The 17,099-nt window shown below is 33.3% G+C and overlaps 1 protein-coding gene across 1 annotated transcript in view; it reads right to left on the reverse strand.

The window, feature by feature from the left end:
- Positions 1-2,376: 2,376 nt before the first annotated feature.
- Positions 2,377-17,099, reverse strand: part of Tecrl (trans-2,3-enoyl-CoA reductase like) — a 68,039-nt gene continuing 53,316 nt past the window's right edge. The window contains exons 7-12 of the mRNA XM_006985852.4: positions 16,906-16,978; positions 14,477-14,520; positions 9,241-9,298; positions 5,421-5,506; positions 4,952-4,997; positions 2,377-3,671 (exon numbers count right to left, since the gene is read on the reverse strand). Coding sequence (XP_006985914.1) covers positions 3,544-3,671; positions 4,952-4,997; positions 5,421-5,506; positions 9,241-9,298; positions 14,477-14,520; positions 16,906-16,978 — 435 coding nt within the window. The 3' untranslated portion in view covers positions 2,377-3,543. The remainder of the gene's footprint in view (positions 3,672-4,951; positions 4,998-5,420; positions 5,507-9,240; positions 9,299-14,476; positions 14,521-16,905; positions 16,979-17,099) is intronic.

Raw genomic sequence — 17,099 nt, forward strand, 5'->3', positions numbered from 1 at the left:
TCATGATGGGGAAACCTACAGAGACAACCAAACCAAACTAGTAGGCGCTCATGAAATTTAGACCAACACCTGTGGAGCCTCCACGAGACTGGACTAGGCTATGGGATGTCTTTTTTTTTTTTTTCACATTCATTTTTTTTAATTTTACAATACTATTCAGTTCTACATAACTGCCACAGATTCCCTTGTTCTCCCCCTTCCTGTCCCCCTCCCCTTCCCCCCAGCCCACCCCCCCATTCCCACCACCTCCAGATCAAGGCCACCCCTGAGGACTGAGATCGACCTGATAGACTCGTCCAGGCAGGTCCAATCCCCTCCTCCCAGATTGAGCCAAGCGTCGGTGCGTAAGTCCCAGGTTTCAAACAGCTATCTCATGCAGCGAGCCCAGGACCTGGTACCACTGCCTAGATGCCTCCCAAACAGATCAAGCCAATCAACTGTCTCACTTTTTCAGAGGGCCCACAAAAGACTGCTGGCAATGGCCAAGAGACAGCTGGGGCTGACCTACTCTGGCGATGGGATGGCCAAACACCCTAATAGTTGTGCCAGAAACCCCATCCAAGTACTGAGGTATCTGGATGCAGACATCCACGGCTAGGCCCCGGGTGGAGCGCTGGGACTCTAATTAGTGAGAAAGAGAAGGGTTTATATGAGCGAGGATTGTTGAAACCAAGGTTGGATAAAGCACAGGGACAAATAGCCAAACGAATGGAAACACATGAACTATGAACCAAAGGCTGAGGGATGTCTTTATGTACATTGTGAATATGTGTTGCTCTGATTGGTTGATAAAGCTGCATTGGCCTATGACAGGGCAGGATGGAGCCAGACAGGAAGATCCAAAAGAGATAGTGAAAAGAGAAAGGAGAGGTAGGAGAGACACCAGCCACTACCAGAAGCAAGATGTAAAGGTACCGGTAAGCCACAGCCACATGACAACTTATAGATTAATAAAAATGGGTTAAGTTATAAGAGCTAGCTAGCAAGGTCATGCAATTAGTAATTAACATTAAGCCTCTGAATGATTATTTTATAAACAGCAACAGGACTACAGAGGCTAGGTGGACTGGAGAAACCTGACCACACTGGACCCTGTGCATAAGTGAGACAGTTTGTGTAGCTTGATTTGCTTAAGGGGCCCCTGGCAGTAGAATCAGGATCCATACCAGGTGCATGCAATAGCTTTTTGGAGCCCACTGACTATGGTGGGACACCTCGAACACCCTTGAGTCAGGGGGAGTTGCTTGGACCTGCCTCTACTGAATGTACCAGGCTCTGCTGACTTTCCATGGGAGGCCTTACCTTGTTGTAGGAGGGAATGAGGGGGTGGAGAGTGTCTGGAGAGGCGGGAGGAGGAAAAGGGGGATCTGTGATTGGTATTTATAAAAAATGAATAAATAAATTCTTAATTAAAAAATAATAAAAATTAATTTTTTTGGAAATTGTTATGGGATAAAGTCTTATTCTGAGCAAATATGCGTAAAAACCACTAGTTAGATTAGATGAACTATGCTGTTCTTTCTAAATGTAATTTTTTAGTATTAGAAATTGTTTTCTATTTTGTAAAACCCAACAACTTTAACTGTCAAAAATTTTAGTATATAATCCATAAAGTATCTAATTCAAAAAATGAAAAAATCCATTTGCAACAAACTTCAAACAGTACATGAAACCTACTGGTTGACTAAAGTCATACTAACCATTGCTTTAAACGGTATAAATATGGAATCTGAGGCATGTGCAATTTTATTTTCCTCTCCTGCTTAAGAATATGACTGATTGTTTTCTTTGAATGGATTAGGTGGAGTTTCCCTTTCCTGACTGCATGTTTCCAAATAACCAGCAACCACTTCCCAAATATATGATTCGGAGACTTATTATAAATTATAAATGATCAGTTGATAGCTCAGGCTTGTTACTAGCTAACTCTTACATTTAAATTAACCCACATTTCTTATCTACCCTCTGCCACATGGCTCATGGCTTGTTGCATCATTGTCTACATGTCCTGCTTCCTCTGAGTGTGAAGAACTCTGACCATCCTCATTCCAGCATTCTCTCTATCTCAGGCTGTCTCTACCAATCTCTTCCTGCCAGCTATTGGCCAATCAGCTTTTTATTAACAATAAAAGCAATACATATTTACAGTGTACATATCTTGATAAAATGAAGCAATAGTAAGTTTTGCCATGATAGAAGGGACCAACCTGTTCCAATCTCAAAGAGTATTTTTTTTTCCTTCCGGAAGACATATTAAACTCACACTTCTTTGAACATATGGAATACAACTACAGAGCAACAAATTAATGAAAAACATGATCTGTGAAAGTGCCATGGGACATAAATAACTACACATTTCTCCAACTAGTCATGATATGCTTTAAATTTTTGAATTTTTAATACTTCAAATAAAGAACACTGTTGTAAAATGCTAGAGATGAAGAGGAAATGCCTTCTTGAAACTTATAACAGAGAGATGGCTCCAGGGAAGATCCATTGTAGTAGTCAGATTCAACATACTTTTAAATATTTACTTGTGTGTTGGGCACTATATATTTGTCCCATTATGTTCCATATAGCCAAAGGAGTAAAACCATGGTGAATGGGGTAAAGTTAGTTTTGTTTGCACTGCATGCATTTAATTGGCTTTCATTAGTAACCTTAAATTCTTTGTGTTTTTGTGACCCGTACTATTTTTTTCATTATTAAAACCAAGATGTATTTATCAAGTTTTAGTATACCTTTTGAAAAAATAAATAAATTTGGATGTAGGAACACAAACTGTTAATTTTATTGCAGTCTGGGGTCTGCAGTTTCCTTCAGGGAAGTGATGTTATTTACATTGCTCTTTTGAGTGTCACACAATATTCACCTAATTTAAAGATGACATTTCTCAAGTAACAATTATAATCACCTATTAAAATGTTTAATTGTATATCAACGTAAAATCAGAAAAATACCAACCCCCCCCCCCAAAAAAAATGCCACAAAGTCCAAGGGAATAATAAAGGAGATTCCTAAGGCTTAAATACAATGTGGAAAGTTCTCAGAAGAAAGAAAAAAAGCTCTTAAGCACTGAGCCAGCTCACCAGACCAGAAATCAGATAATTCAATTACCTTATGAAATAGTGCTATGAAATATTCATGCAATATGACTATTTATTTTAGGATCAAGCTCTTGCAAATAATTCAATGCTATTTTTAATCTTTATATTGATAACTTCAGCTTTTCATCCTCTCATTTTTAAGTGTAAGATGGGCTCTCCATCATAATCTAGTATGATTTCACACTCGTGGCAGACCTCCTGGTTCAAGTTTAAGTGTGCTTTTATTCAGCATGACTCATCATGCCTAGTTTAATTCCTCCTGTTGATTACCCCAGTTCAAAATGTAAATTTAGCTAAATTCCATCATTATTTTCTTTCATTAAAAATATTGTTGCAATCAATGGTTGTATCATAATAGCTGGTCATCTTTTTCTAAACCTTTATTATTGAATTCCTGTGTTGCCTTTCTTGCTCAGATGAGAATAGCTATATTTTCTTATAATATGAATGGAATTATTGCTGATTTCCTATGCACATATGAGTTGAATTTCTTCTGATATATCTTATGCTTCTTTCGTGCCCACATAGACATCTGGATGCTCATTAAAATTGTAAAAATACCAACTGAAAGAAAAAAATCACATTGTTATATTCCTGTAATGGAAACAATGAGTTACACTTAAAAACAATAAAAATAATTAATAATAGAAAATATTTCCTGTGGTGATACCGTGTTGCCCAAAATAGTGTACACCCTAATAAACTTATCTGAGGTCAGAGAAGAGAACAGCCACAGAACAGAGGCCAGAAAATGGTGGCATGCACACCTTTAATCCTAGCATTCCAAAGGCAGAGATCCATTCGGATCTCTGTGAGTTCAAGGCCACACTGGAAACAGCCAGGCATGGTGACACATGCCTTTAATACCAGAAAGTGATGGTAGAAAGCAGAAAGATATGTAAGGCATAAAAACCAGGAAATAGGCCTGGTTAAGCTTTTAGGCTTTTGAGCAGCAGTTCAGCTGAGATTCATTCTGGATGAGGACTCAGAGGCTGCCAGTCTGAGGAAACAGGACCAGCTGAGGAATTAATTGGCAAGGTGATGTGGCTGTGGCTTGTTCTGCTTCTATGATCTTCAAGCATTCACCCTGATACCTGGCTCCAGGTTTGTTTTTATTAATAAGACCTTTTAAGATTCATGCTACAATTTTCCAAATGCTGTATCATTTCCTATTCTTAAGTTCCTTCTGCATGTTGCTTAGAATAATACATGCAATAAAATTATTTGAAAGATAAATAAACCAAAACAATCTATTAAAACTCCTTATATATTTTCTTCTCAAAAAGTTTCCAAAAGAAATCTTGTTTTCAATAAACACACACACACACACACACACACACACACACACACACACACATATATATATAAACTATTTACATACATTGTATTTATGTATCTATACTAAGTTAATGATAATTCATAACTGATAAATGCAACAATCAATGACATTGGTGTTACATATATTTGTTTAAATATAACACTAGGGTGATCCAATTTTCCTCTTTACTTTAAAATATCAAGTTTTTAAAATTTTGTAATCATCATACCCCAGCCTACCTTTAACAGATGTACATACACACAAGAGGTAGCTTTAAGTGAAGTACATACTCCGTAATATACTTCCATTGTATTTATTACCTTGAATTAAATTTCAGTTATATAGGTACAAATAGGAGATAATGTTTCAGTACTTTAATACTAAAATAATCACTACCAAAATAAAAATGTATATGTAATATAGCATGCAAATACTTCTACATTAGTAAGAGTAATTCATTCTCAGAAGTAATTTCTCCTACAGATGTTCTCATGTTGATTAATTGTCAATAAATAAAAAAAATTACCTGGAAGCGTTTGTGTCATGACTGTGAAACTAATCCAGGATCCAATCTGTTAATATAAAATCCCAAAGTTAACATACACCTGTGGTTCATCTAGATATTTAATCACTTATAGTCTTAAATAAGTTATTTGAAAGCTCAAAACATAAAAGTTATGACTACAAAGAAATTTAACATAACTTTTACCTGTGAAAGCCACAAAGGGTCACAAATAATCATGACATTCATAACATAAAAGAGCATTGTTTTAAAATCTTTGCTATACTCAAAATTCTAATATATCTCATACTATGTTATATAAATCTTAAAAAAATTCTTAAGTGTGCATATATTTATGTAAAATATTAATATACCTGTCAATATCTTTAGAAACATCTATCTGCAGATTCTGCATAATATATTTAAAGCATGTAGTTGTGGGTTCAGTATATATAGAATGCAGTTCAGTCATTTGCTTATGTAAACACCATACCTCATAGGTGTAGTTGGGACAGGAAACCAGGAAAAATAACCATGTAAAGGGGTTATAATTTGCACTTGGAAAACAGGCATTGCTCCCTTTTAAGAAAGGGAGAAAAAATGTCAATTACAATACAAGTTGCTGCAAATGATACAGTACACTTTTAAGTACTATCAAATTCAAATATCAAATGAGTACAATCATATAACACACGAAATGTCATCTATTCATAGCAATTTATTTCATAAATATCCCAAAAGAGTCATAGTTTCAAATGTTGTGACATTTTGACTCAGACGGAACAGCTCTCATTTTTTAACATTTCTACATCTATGTTGTTTTAAAATTGTGGGGTGCAAAGTATTAACAATTATTTAAAGAATTAAATGATGCATAGTAATTACTCTGTATAACATAATACCTGCAGCAGAGTTCTATTTCTATATCTATATATAAATTTGCTAATATATATATAAATATATATATATATAAACTTCTATATATATATATATAAACTTGCTAATTCCATGGATTTTTACATTCTCTCTTAGTGTCAAAAAATAATTGTTTGAGATTATAAATACCTCAAAACTCACTACTGAATTAGTGAAAATGCAAAGGAAATTGTATAAGGATGTCACTTATATGAAATGAGTCTGAAAATTTATTGAGAGTTATCTTGAATCAGTATAGTCAATATTCAGAAATACCACACAAGCTATTTTGGTGAATCAATCAAAAATGTTATTTACAGCTTCCATCATATTTAGGACACCATTACTTGATTTTCATTAATTTTCTCCCAGTAAATTTTTTTTTCAGGGAACATTTTGGCAAATAAATTTATAATGATTTCAATTTAAACTTTGAGCTGTGACACTTGTAAAAGAAAATATGAATACAAAATTACAATTTTATTCCCCATAGCAAAATTTAATTAGGTAACAAATCAACTAATCACATTTAGCTACAATTATAAAGTCATAATGGAATGTCAATGTGCTGTGTTCAAAAATATAACTGTGGTTGAAATATCAAGTTAAAATATATGAATAACGTGCAGATATCATTATTGCTCACTTTATGACAAAGATGAGCACATGTTGCTAGTTCTCTTAGAATAGCAGTTCTCAACCAGTGGGTGATGCTCCCTTAGGTAGCTGAATGATCCTTTCACAGGAGTAACCTAAGACCATCAGAAAACCCATGTTTATACATTATGATTCATAACAGTGGCAAAATTACAGTTTTGAAGTAGCAACAAAAATAATTTTATGGTTGGGGTTCACCACAAATGAGGAACTGTATTAAAGGGCCCCAGCATCATGAAAGTTGAGAATCTCTGTCTTAGAACATTTATGTAAACATGTCATGTAAGGCCCATAGAGTAGTCAAACGAAAGTTTTTTGGAAGCTAATTCAGTCAGAGAAGCTAGAGATACACATGAGATCATCTGAGACAAGCCTCTAGATAGTGAATGTTTAGCTCCTAGGCATTGAATATTAATCAAGTGTTCACAAACCCACATTTGTTTTTACTATTTGAAGATTAAATGATGATTATGTCTTATAAACAAAACATAAGTATATTGGCAATGGTGTTTAAATGTATATACAGTTGCTGTTGATTATAATATGCAAGTGTGGGTAGTACTAATTTGATACAGTCTCCATAATTGGTTTCTTAAGTTACACTTCTTATCATTTCTATTAAAAGAACAGAGGGTGTGTGTGTGTGTGTGTGTGTGTGTGTGTAATTCTAAATTTCTTTTTCTCTCACTCTCAGTCATATTTCTTGAGATGAGTTCTCTCCCTGAACTTGGAGCTTGATAGTTTGAAAAGAGTCCATGGGCAGAGAATACCAGGAATCCTCCTGTCCCAGTCTCCTCAGGACTGAGTTTACAGGCATGCATCACCACATCTGACTTTTAATGTGGGTGCCATTAACTAAAACTCATTCCTCATGCTTATTCAGTAAACACCTTACTGACTGAGCCTTCCTAGAGTCCCTGAATATTAAAATGCTTTTCATGGGAAATGGTGCACTGTGTAGACTGGTCTTAGGACTGCAAGACTTCACTTACTATTAACCCAGTCAGAAGAGTCAACTCTTTTTTTTAATTTTTTATTTTATTTTATAGTTTAATTTAATTTTACATATCAGACACAGATTCCCCTGTCCTCCCTCCCCCTGTCCCACCCCCCATTCCCATCTCCTCCAGGGCAACTCTTAACATGTCCATTGAGGTTTTCTTGATTCAAAAAAGAGACCAAGAACAAGGATATGTCTAGTTTTTTTAGTCTCAACATAGTCTTTGATTAAGATTTTAAATTCATAATTTTTCAGGACTACATTTATTGTTCATCCCAGATTTAGAATGACACAGATGATCATTGGAGACATTTATTAATATGTTTATTAAACTCTGAATTTGAGTGTCACTTTTTTCTCTGTATGAATAAAATCACCTCCTGAAAAAATATATGACAATCATCTCCTTCTCAGTATCTGCAACTCAGGAAATATACCACAAATGATTTTTCATCAGGATTTTCTAACAAATCAGATATTAGAATGGCCTTTTAATGTTGAGGAACTTTCTGAAGAGCATGCAGTAAGCACTGTATTGTATGTAGATAATGCAGAATAAATTGTTGCTGGTATAAGGAAGCAATATAAATGTGTAACTATTCACTACTGATATGCTGGTGTTCAATAGTGATGGACAGGGTACCTTGGCATATTCAAAATAAGAAAAAGAATTAAGTGGAATTTTAGTAAATACACTCAATATCATTTAAACTTAGCTAAAACTGCAAGTGATAAATTCAAATTAAAGATAAAATATAAAGGCTACTAAGGCATCCTTGTTAGCATGTGTAGCTATTTCCTTTGTATTGAAATTGTCCTTGTTAGAGAGAAGGATGTTCATAAGACTTAAGAAGTATTCAATCTCCTGAGGCCCCTCCAGAAAAATAACAGAAACAGTGAACAATTTCTGATGAGAGAAGACTCTTCAAATTTTGTAAGGATATCTAGACTTGCAGGTTTTGTGAGTTCATACATGCTGGAGTGGGCTTTTCATCGATTTGTCTGCTTTGAGTCACACATGGTCCTTTAAGAACCCCTTGTTCAGGTGCCTGCTTGTTGCTCCAATAAATTCATTGCTTTCCCAAGACAGACTTGGGTGAAATGATTTATTGGGTTTATCTGGAATAAACAAATGTCTAACATGGCTTCTAGGAAATGTCACATGAGGACATGTAAAGATTCCTTATCATATGCCATGATAAGACAGCTAAAGTCCAAACTTGGGCCAGCATTACATATGAAGAGCAAAAAGGCACTAAGACCACACAGGTCCATTGTAAACAGGGATAGCCAAGCCAAGGCAATATCTAAACATTTTCCACTATCTACATTTCCTTGAAATCCTTGAGACTGCAGAAGTAGCCCAGTCATCCTTACTACTTCAACCTCTTCTTTCTATACTGCAATCTATAGGACACTACCCTAGAAGAAATAAACAGAGTAAAATTTGTAAAAGGAAGACGTGAAGTTGGGAAAGAGATAGGAGGTGAAGTCCTGGGAGTAGTCAGAAGGTAGGAATGCAGGAAGATATGAAAAAGTTACATGGTATTCAAATATAAGAAAATTCAAAAGATAAAATTGATTTTTGAAAGATCATCCTCATCTTCCCACCTAACCTTGGTCAGTAGCAAGGATTACATCAGTTTGCAGCCTATCTGACATGTTTCTAGGTCTGCAGTGTGTGTAGATGTATTAAGTATGAAAAAAATTGGAAGCGCTGGATGAATAGAATATAACTAACCTGTGTGATTGGGATGAGCCAACACTGTATTGATGAAATGATTTCCAGCTTCACAAATCTGCAAAATATATTACAGCTTTTCAATTAACAAGAGGGAATTTTGCAACAACATTAGAAGTTTATATTGTGGGCTTATATCTAGCCACCAATGTTTAGTTACAGCTAGATAGAAATTCTAAAGATAGTCTTCACTATGTTAATAACCAGGTTCGAATGTCTGTATTAATTTGTTGGTGCTATTTGCTTTTCATCATGTTTTCTGGGTAGATTTTTTTTTTAACCATGAAGTTATTGTACATGTTGTTAAAGAAAGACTTCATAACAGTATGCACTCTCAGTTCATTAATACAAGAGCAACGCTTTTAGTGCAAGAATCACAGTTTGATACTCTGTTCCAGCTCAGTTTGTGAGCTAATTACAATACAGCACAGTATCCAGGCTGTGGCATGTTAATTCCTCATTTTTATTAGTCGGGTTTACAGTGATTTAAAACACAGCAAATGAAACAGAACCAAGAAAATGATGAGTAGTTTGGCTAGGTAAGTAGCAGATAATGTAGCTAAAGATGAAGGGTAAAAGCAAACATAAAAGATGTAACTGGTAAAGAGAGTGGCATCATCAAAGGCAAACGAGTTCGATCCACAATGTAATAGCAGTGACAGTGTCTTGAAGACCATCACTAGGTGTGATTTTACATTATTAGGATTTAAATTGTCTTGGGTAATAAAATGGTATACTCTACAAATGAAGTCAGTGTGACTATTATGGAAAATAGGTGGAAATTTTAATGGAGTTTACATTTGAATTAATTTTAAAGAAAATTTAATTATTATTTTGTGAGTTGATAAAATCCTCATTAGGTAGTTCAGCCATTTGTAACTTAATGCTAGGTTCGTCATTCAACTTAATAATATGAGAATATTAATTATTTAATAATATATTGTTACTATATTCGTTACTATATGGATGAATATGAAATAGGAAAGAAATATCATATAATACAGAAATGCTGTAGTGGAGACACTCTTTAATTGCTGCTCAGTATTATGCCTAGACTCCAAATAAATGAAAATGAGAATGACTAGAAATAACTTATTTTTATATTATATAATGAATGCTCTTTCTTATACACAAGTCATGTTAAGTAATTTCTTTATTTTCTGAAGATAATTTTATTTGTAAAAACAAAAATCCAAAATCTCTTAAGATAAGACTTGGAGGCAATGAAGAGTCAATTCTTTCAATCTTTTTAGTAATATTAATTCCATCTTTCACGTAAAACACTCACCTTTCCAGTGTAATCTCTGCAGACTTTATAGCAATCACAATATTCTGTCTTGGCATTTGAACTGCCCTCACATTTTGATTACTATTGCTTAATATGATTAATAATTAATGACCATATAAATTATATTATGTCTAATATTGAAACTGGGAAATAGGAAAGACAGCCATTGTACTAATTAAACTGAAATATAAAATCTACTAATGACTTTCAAAGGTTAACTGAGTTTTTTCAGATTCAGATGTATTTTCTTCATAAAAAAAATAAGGAAAGCAAAAATAACTGCAGTTTTATCTATTTTTACTATAGTATTCAAATTACTGGAACATTTTCTGCTATATATGATTATAGAATATTTTAAGTTTGAAATTTGTTAATTATACTGATTTGGAGGATTTAGCTCCAACTTTAGTTGTTATTGCCTATATGTTCCTTTGAAATAAATTGCTGTTTGATAGAAAAGGGCAATGCAATACTATTTCAATATTCACAAATGATTTTTATGATAACTTAGATTGATATACTCCTAAAATTATATGCTTAAAATTCCTGGTTTTTCTACATTTTTTATTTTTATTTTTTAACAGTTTTTTATTTTTATTTTTATTTTTGAAAACTGTTAGTACATATTTCAGTTTCTAGATAATCCATTAACATGCATTGTTTTAATAAAAATTTATTTTAAAAGTGATTTTTTAAATAATTGTCCAGTGACTTTTTTTACTTTTGAAAAAAGTAAATATTTCACAATAATTTTAAATAAATTTCATATAGTTTTTAATTTGCATGATATAAATTAAACCTTTTTTATTTATTTATTTTTTTATTTCAAGACAGAGTTTCTCTGTGTAGTTTTGGTGCCTGTCCTGGATCTTGCTCTGTAGACCAGGCTGGCCTCGAATTCAGAGATTCCCCTAGCTCTGCCTTCTGAATGCTGGGATTAAAGACATGCGTCACCACCATCTGGCTTAAAATTAAACCTTATTAAATTGTTTGTATAAATTTGTTTTATTTGCTTTGATTACTGCAGATAAAACTTTGTTCAAAAAATTATAAGATCCCTGAATTTTGGAACTTTTTGAATGATTTAAAATTTTCACTTTTACTTCGGTAATCTACCTCATTACCACAGTTTTTACAATATATCAACTTGTTTGTTAAATCCATGGAGTTTTCACAAATTATTTTGTGCACTCTGAAGATCACACATTGAGTTTTGAGAAAGCAGATGAGAGATAACGTGCTCTGACTGTGGAATAAGTGATGGCCCACACTTACTTGTAGACTTTTTCTTCATGGGCTTTGATATTGTGTAGCTTAAAAAGAAATACAAGTTTTATGTTCACATAATAGTTACTGATTTTAATTTAAATCAGTTGTTCTCAGTCCCTGGGCCATACTCCCTTTTGGTGTTGCATGGCAGAGACCTTGAGCATCAGATATTGACATTATGATAGATAGCAGGGTTGTACTTCCCTCCCCATCCCTTTTACTTCAGGATCAACACACACTAGGCCAAGTTTATATTCCTTTCCAAGCTACATCTTTCTTCTTACTTCTCTATTTCTGTGAGACAAGTATTACATGTATCTACTTGAAAAAAAATTGTTAAACTGCAATATGGTCTGAATATTGTTTTACCAGGTAAAGGTCAATTCTACTAGAGAACAGAAGCAAAGATCAACTTTAATGAATGTCATCATTTTTAGATTCAACAGTGCCTAAAATAACAAAAAATAAAGGTTTGCAAATAAAATTTTATGAGGAAAATTTAGCCCCTGCAATTGAGGTATATATTTATGATGGAAATATACATTACTGAATACTTATTATTTCCCTATTGATTGCTGTGTTTAATAACTGACTGCACTAAGTTCTGTTAGTTTAGTGAAAGAAAATTTACAATAATGTGAACTTAAAAAGAGTTGTAATTTCTTCACAAATGAAATACACATATAGCATTCATACTAAAATGAATTAATCTTACACTTGTTTATTCATTTATAAATGACTAAGTCATCTTTAAATTATCTCATTATGTTTGTAATATATGTATATCTTCTGGATTTACATGATATATTCAAGCCTGAACAAATCTTTAAAAGTTATATTCTGTAATATTATCTATTACCTAAATTGTATCTGAATAACAAATGTTTGCCAAATTTAAATCCATATGGCAAGCATGGATAATTATTAAGAATCCCTTAGGCCATTAATTATGGTTTTTTTTTCTGTTCCCCATAGCTATTGCTTGCAAGAGGTTCAATGAAGACTTATGTCTTATTTGCAAACTTTGACTTCCTGCTGAGTAAACTTACATTCATTGTTTTCACTTTTAAAAAAGATTATAAAATGTCTCCAATATTATCTCTGCTTAAAATCAAAGGTATTCTTTTCTGCTGGAAATCCATCTTAACACATGTCTTTAATTCTAATGATCTGAGTAATCACAAATTCATTAAACCTTTATAAATTGAAATAAAAATTAATTGACACATGCTCAAAATGTGAAATTATGGTTACCATGCTTCTCTCTACCACATTTGTAGTGGATTCTATTACTGCTGCAAATATTGCATGAATGTGCATCAGCTTTCTGGACTTTCCTAATTTTTCCCAGGATTGTATGGTAAATAGCATTGATAAGTTTATATGAAAACATGAATCACTGGCGTATGAATGAACAGAACAACAAAGCAGTCGCATGTTTCAAGTTGTTAGAATTTTGCTTGTGTCTTATTATGTATTGACTCTAAGATTGTTGCGATATAAATTTTTGGAAAATCTCTAACTTTTTTTTTTTGCATGTGCCTTTCATATGTGATGGAGGAGGGGAAATCCGGGAGTGTCTACAGCACATTGGAGAAAACAGTAAATCAACAGCAGCATGTGAAGGGAGGAGTGTGAATCACACCAAAATGAGATTGTAAACATGTTATAAACAGCAATGGAATGCAGTGCAAGGAAAGAGAAAAAACAGAGCCACAAGAGGCACACAACAAAGACAACAACAGAGCCCAAAGTTAAGTAACAATTGAAATAGATTGATGTGTGTGTGTGTGTGTGTGTGTGTGTGTGTGTGTGCCAAATACTCCCTCTGTCAAAATTTTCTGAGTAGTTCACAGTCATAAAATCATTACAAATAAAATGAAGCTAAAAAGTTATTCTGCCTCAACAGTGGATAAGAATAAAGGTAAATGTTTAATGTACTTCACCATTTTAATTAATATTAAAAATAAACAATATGTAATATTTATAGAATAGAGATATCTTACTATGTGTAAATGTAGTCACTTATAAGATGCAACCTAATATAATTTGTCACAACAGTCAAGCTAATATAAGCCTAAAAATACTTTGTTTACTGGACTGATTTATTAAAAGAAGAAAGAATTTTACATGCTCATATCACCTTGTATATAATTCAGTGAATAAGCATGTTTGCTTACATGGGAAGATGACGAAGAAAAGATGGTGAAAACAATTTAGAAAGGACCCATCCCTAGTTTAATGCTCAGTAGCACTAATTAAATCAAACAGATGTAAAATTTTTCTTTATACTGAATCAATGAATAGATTGCTTAATGAATATTTTAACATTTATGTGTTAGAATTATGAAGATGTTTGCTCTTAGAAGTTTTTTAATTCATAAATATGTAGATCCTAATTTTTTACTATTCACTATATTTCAAAAAATTCTGGTTATCTGACTGCAGAATTTTTATAGGAAGGAATATTTAACAACTAATGAGTAAATTATATAAAGTTGTTTGTTTTGTTCTACTTTATATGTATATATGCAATATATATCTATATTATGAAATAGACACTTTCTATATAGTTACACGTATTTTCTACATACAAATTCTTGTCAGTATGATGCATTTTCATATTCATATTTCATACAAAATTTAGATTATCAAGAACAAACACTCTATAATACATACCAGAAAGCTGATAGCCGATATTGTTATTTGTCTGTTTCCAAATGCTATAAAGGAAAAGCAGATGCAATGTTAGCAAGGCCTCCTATCAGATCATTATCCTGAAGACATTAATCAGACATCATTTCATCTGTAAAATATTTAAATTATTTTTGTTTACTCATGTACTTTTCTTCTTGTATTCTAATAGTATTTAGAAAATGAATGGAATAACATAAAATTAATAGGTATTACTAAGCTCTTTTAAACAGATTACCTCTTGCTTAGTTCTCATTTTCAATACCTGTATAACATGGCCCAGCAAACAGCAAAAACTTGCAATTTCATTTTTCTTACTAACAATGTAATGAAAACAATCATATTTCTTTTATCTTGTACTTCCATATATATTTTTTAATTGTATAAATTTTGAGTGTGCTTTGTAGTCGGTACTGTTGTAAATGCTTCATATTTATCATAAGAACAAGTGGAAAAGACATGGCTTTTACAATTTTCATTATATTTCAAATATATTTATTTGTAGAGGGGTGTGTACTCATCCTATTTTGTGCATGTGGAGGTCATATACATGTATTTATATGAATATATATATATATAATATATATATGTATGTATGTATACACACACATACACACCAACACACACATGCACACACACACGCACAAGCACATATATATGGTGGTTTGAAAGAAAATGGCCCTCAAAGGGAGTGGCACTAGTGCCATTATTGGGAGCTGTGGAGTTGTTGGAGGAAGTGTGTCACTGTGGAGGTGTGTTCTGAGGTCTCACGTATGTTCAAGCCACACCCAGCGTCTCAGAACACATCCTGTTGCCTGTGCAAGATGTAGAACTCTCAGCTACCTCTCCAGCACCATGTCTGCCTGAGTGCTGCCATGTCCCACCATGATGCTAGTGGACTGAACCTCTGAACTGTAAGCCAACCAATTAAATATCGTCCTTTATAAGATTTTCCATGGTCATGGTGTCTTTTCACAGCAATAGAAACCCCGAATAAGACAGAAGTTGGTACTTGGAACATGAGTATTGCTGTAACAGGCCTGATCATGTTTTCATTTGGAGGAATATGGAATTTGGTCCTTGGTTTAGCAAAGCAATGGAATGCTTTAAGCACTACTGAATGGACTGCACTAGTAGGGCCGTGGAAGACAATGGTACTGAGAATGATTTGAACTGTTGGGGACTGGCTCAAGAGGTTTCAGAAGAGAAGAATTTTAGTATGTTGCCTAAAGATCATTCTTGTGATACTTTGGTAAAGAAAGTAGCTGCCTTTTGCTATTGTCTGAAGAATCTGCCTAAAACTAAAGTGAAGTGTTTTGGATTAATTAAGTTGGCAGAGGAAATTTCAAAACAGTCTAGTATAGACTCTGTAGTGTTATTATTAGTGGTAAGTCTATTGAAGATTTATAAAGAAAAGGAGCAAGCTGAGCAGGGTAAATTACAAAGTATAAAATCTGAGGAGAAAAAAAGTCTTTGGGGTCCAGGGCGTAAAATGTAGTGGTTTAAAAGAAAATGGTCTCCAAAGGGAGTGGCACTATTAGGAAGCGTGGCTTTATTAGAGTAAATGTGGCCTTGTTAGAGAAAGTATGTCACTGTGGAGGTGTGCTTTGGGGTCTCATATATGCTCAAACTACACCTAGTGTCTCAGACCACTTCCTGTTGCCTATGCAAGACTTAGACCTGTCAGCTACTTCTCCAGCACCATGTCTGCATGCATGGTGCCATGTCTCATCATGATGGTAATGAACAGAGCCTCTGAATTGTAAGCCATCCAACTAAATGTTGTCCTTTATTAAGAGTTGTTGTGGTCACGGTGTCTCTTCACTGCAATAGAGACCCTAACTAAGACAATATACACACACACTCACACACACACACACACACACACACACACACACACACACACACACATATACCACGATATATATTTACACATTAAATAACAATAAATATGTTATACTAATATATGTGTGTGTATGTATATAATGTTTACATATACATATAGCCTAGAGTTCATTTGGTTCTACTTGTGTGCACATTTGTATAAGGCTGACCATTTGGAGACTATTAGGGGATTCATTCTTGAGGAATACTGATTCTTCCTTTCTTAGCATACATAATAACTCAGTGGTTATATTTTCCTTTTAACTTTTGCTTTTATCACTTCACTATGTCTATTTTTGATGCAATTAAAGAGTTCTTAGAGAGAGAGAGAGAGAATATCCATGTGAGCCAAATTTAGTCTTTCAAGCCTACATGGAAATTTAATGAATTATGATATGAAATAAATTGAAAATTCATATTTTTATTAATTTTTCTGTTAAGTATAAGACATTCAATTTTTATGGATTTAAAAGCTGAACACAGATCTTGATAATTTAGCATGGGGTTAGTAAAGAAGAAATTGTACGTACAAGGTGGTGTATATCTTGGGTGATTAATATAATATGCAATCCAAGAAGTGAATCCCCAATAAAATGCACATCCCTACAAATAAAACAAGACAAAATAAAAGTTATAGAAATGATACAATATACAGTACATTATTTTAACATACCCTTACATTTACATGCACACTTTAGCCTTTTAAAATGTCTTTCATTGTCTT

The sequence above is a fragment of the Peromyscus maniculatus genome, chromosome 10 (assembly GCF_049852395.1).
Source record: "Peromyscus maniculatus bairdii isolate BWxNUB_F1_BW_parent chromosome 10, HU_Pman_BW_mat_3.1, whole genome shotgun sequence".
Classification (NCBI taxonomy): domain Eukaryota; kingdom Metazoa; phylum Chordata; class Mammalia; order Rodentia; family Cricetidae; genus Peromyscus; species Peromyscus maniculatus.